The sequence below is a fragment of the Rattus rattus genome, chromosome 4, assembly GCF_011064425.1.
Source record: "Rattus rattus isolate New Zealand chromosome 4, Rrattus_CSIRO_v1, whole genome shotgun sequence".
NCBI classification, from domain to species: domain Eukaryota; kingdom Metazoa; phylum Chordata; class Mammalia; order Rodentia; family Muridae; genus Rattus; species Rattus rattus.
Window position 1 is genome coordinate 177,079,347 of NC_046157.1, and position 3,000 is coordinate 177,082,346.

General features: G+C 46.5%; 1 protein-coding gene across 1 annotated transcript; it reads right to left on the reverse strand.

The window, feature by feature from the left end:
• Positions 1–1,947: 1,947 nt before the first annotated feature.
• On the reverse strand, positions 1,948–2,661 carry LOC116898591 (keratin-associated protein 9-1-like). Its single transcript, XM_032899787.1, has one exon. It carries the CDS (start codon positions 2,659–2,661, stop codon positions 1,948–1,950), a length of 714 nt encoding a protein of 237 aa, XP_032755678.1.
• Between the last annotated feature and the right edge of the window lie 339 nt (positions 2,662–3,000).

Genomic DNA, 3,000 nt, shown 5'->3' on the forward strand with positions numbered 1-3,000 from the left:
CCTTATCTACGAAACACGCTCCAAATTTATGACCGCCCTCGCTATCCATTATTAACCTGACTAAATTTCAATCCTTCTTGCCTGATCTCTTCATACACATTTTATTGCTTTCTTAACTTTCATCCTTCCTAACTAAACAGCAATTAGTTCTTAAAATTTCTACGCACCAGAGACGCCCCTGGTCCTCCCCCAGCCCAGAACCAAGCACTGGTATTTGTGGCGGGATGATCCTTGCACCGTCTTCTCCAGTCAAGTGTTTTAGATTCAGGTGAGGAAGTGTCAGACACCTCTTACTTGCCAATGTTTGTAGTTATACAGTGCTTCCTCGGGGCTCTTCCTCAGCTCTAGACTTGGTCTGCTTCCTCATCCATTCAGATTATACACTGTGGCAGCCTTATCGGTGTAGCCTTCTGGCCATCCTCTCAATCTTGGCCTCTTCATCCCCCCGGGGAGTCCTCTTTCTCTGTTGAAATGGTGACACTCAAGTTTTTCTTATCTGCCTCACCAGGCTAGTGATTAAGTTCCATTGAGAACAGGAACTGTCGTATTCCTACAGCCAAGAACAGTGCCTGCTGTGTTACAGGTATTTAATAGACATTTGCTGAGTAGTTGAATGAATGAATGAATGAATGAATGAATGAATGGCTTGACATTCATGTTCCTTCTCCTTCCAGTGTCCATTCAGTCATTACCAGTTGGGTACTCCTAACCCAAAATGCTTGAGACTTAGGAATATTTTCAGACCCATCACGAGAACCTTGGGAATCAGACCCAAATCTAAATGCAAAAATCATTTATGTTTGACATGTGCTCCCATACAGAATGAAGACAAGTTGTTAATTATGCCTTTGATTTCATTATCCCCTTCTTCCCTTTCATTCCTCCACACCCACCCATATACCGCTCCTTACTCCCCTTCAAATGCATGCCCTCTCTTCTCATTGTTGCTGAATGCATATTACATATATGTCTATGCATATATATTCCTAAGTACAGTCTGTTCAGTTGTACAATGTTACTTGCATGTGTTTTTTCAGGGATAACCATTTGGTATCAGATAAGCATGGTTTTCCTCTTCCCTGAGGCACTTTGGCATGTCCACTGGTACTGGCCTTGTTCAGCCCATCTTGGAGCAGTTATGTTGGAGAGACTCTGTAGGTGTAGCATCTGGCATTACCAGAAGACACAGTCTCACAGCAACCTCCCTGATCTCCTGGCTCTTAAAATCCTTCCACCCCATCTTTCTCGGTGTTTCCTGAACCTTGGGTGCATTTATTTTTATATTTTTTTTGTAGCTGTATCCATTGGGACTGGACCCCAGACTATGCATTTTGCTTGGTTGTGGTTTTGTATAATTGTGATGGTCTGAAAATGTTGCAAGGAGAGGCTTCCCTGATGAAGAGCGAGGACTACACTTACTTGTGGATACAAGGACACCTATTAAGAATGTTGTTAAGTATCGTGCTGGTTTAGTAAAGTGGCTGTTGTAGGTTCTCCTCCAAGATCCATGACTTCATGAGCCCTGGGTAGTTGGCTAGGTTTCTAGTTCCAGGTACAGCTTTCCTCCTGTTGAGTGGGGCTTAAGTCTGACTAGAGATCTGGTGGTTACTGACAGGACATGTGTGTTACTTGTGCACCCCAAGGGTTATCACGGCAGGCTGCTTAATATTGTTGCCCAGAGGTTCCATAGGTAGGGAGGACTGTTGGCTGAGTCCCTCCTTGGGTGCACGCAAGGCACTTTCTGGTACCCTGAAAGCTAGTCCTCAGGTGGAAGGTATTCAGATCTGAAGGAAATTTGTATAAATCATTTAGAACATTTTAGGTTTTGGGTTAAGAATGTCCATGTGTAGGACCATCTGTGTATTCTTCAAACTATCTTTTATTCATCTCATTTCTTTTCAGTCTCATTACTATAATCTTGGTTAACCCTTTATCTGCAATCAAACCCTAGCTGCTGATACCATCTGCTTCCAGCAGCAACAAGCACACCTGGTTCCAGCAGTGACCAGCATACCTGGTTCCAGCAGTGACCAACACACCTGGTTCCAGCAGTGATGAGCACACCTGGTTCCAGCAGCAGTGATGAGCACACCTGGTTCCAGCAGCAGTGATGAGCACACCTGGTTCCAGCAGCAGTGATGAGCACACCTGGTTCCAGCAGCAGTGATGAGCACACCTGGTTCCAGCAGCAGTGATGAGCACACCTGGTTCCAGCAGCAGTGATGAGCACACCTGGTTCCAGCAGCAGTGATGAGCACACCTGGTTCCAGCAGCAGTGATGAGCACACCTGGTTCCAGCAGCAGTGATGAGCACACCTGGTTCCAGCAGCAGTGATGAGCACACCTGGTTCCAGCAGCAGTGATGAGCACACCTGGTTCCAGCAGCAGTGAACAGCACACCTGGTTCCAACAGCAGTGATGAGCACACCTGGTTCCAGCAGCAGTGATGAGCACACCTGGTTCTAGCAGTGAACAGCACGCCTGGTTCCAACAGCAGTGATGAGCACACCTGGTTCCAGCAGCAGTGATGAGCACACCTGGTTCTAGCAGTGAACAGCACACCTGGTTCCAACAGCAGTGATGAGCACACCTGGTTCCAGCAGTGACCAGCACACACCTGTTTCTTTCCTGCTTTTTGGAAGAACAGCCTTGGATCCTCATTTGCACCAGTGACTGCTGGGGACAGTGGCTTTGATGGCTAGTTGTCAACTGACTGGACAAGAGGTAATTTTGAATGACAGACCTTGGTGTGACGTGAACTACCTTAGGACTCTTGGAAAAGTATGAGTTTGCCTATCTGGCAGGCTAGTATTCATAAACTTTAGCTGCCATCCACATGCTGGAGACTCACCTTTGGTCCGTTTGGTTTGTGTGACGGGCATTTACTGAGAGAAAAACAAGAAGTTTCACAGAATGAAGAAAGCCCAAGCAGCAGAGCCACGTTCCATTCAGCTGGCACCTGGAAACTGTCTACATACAATGAGCAGGTGTCAGATCCTC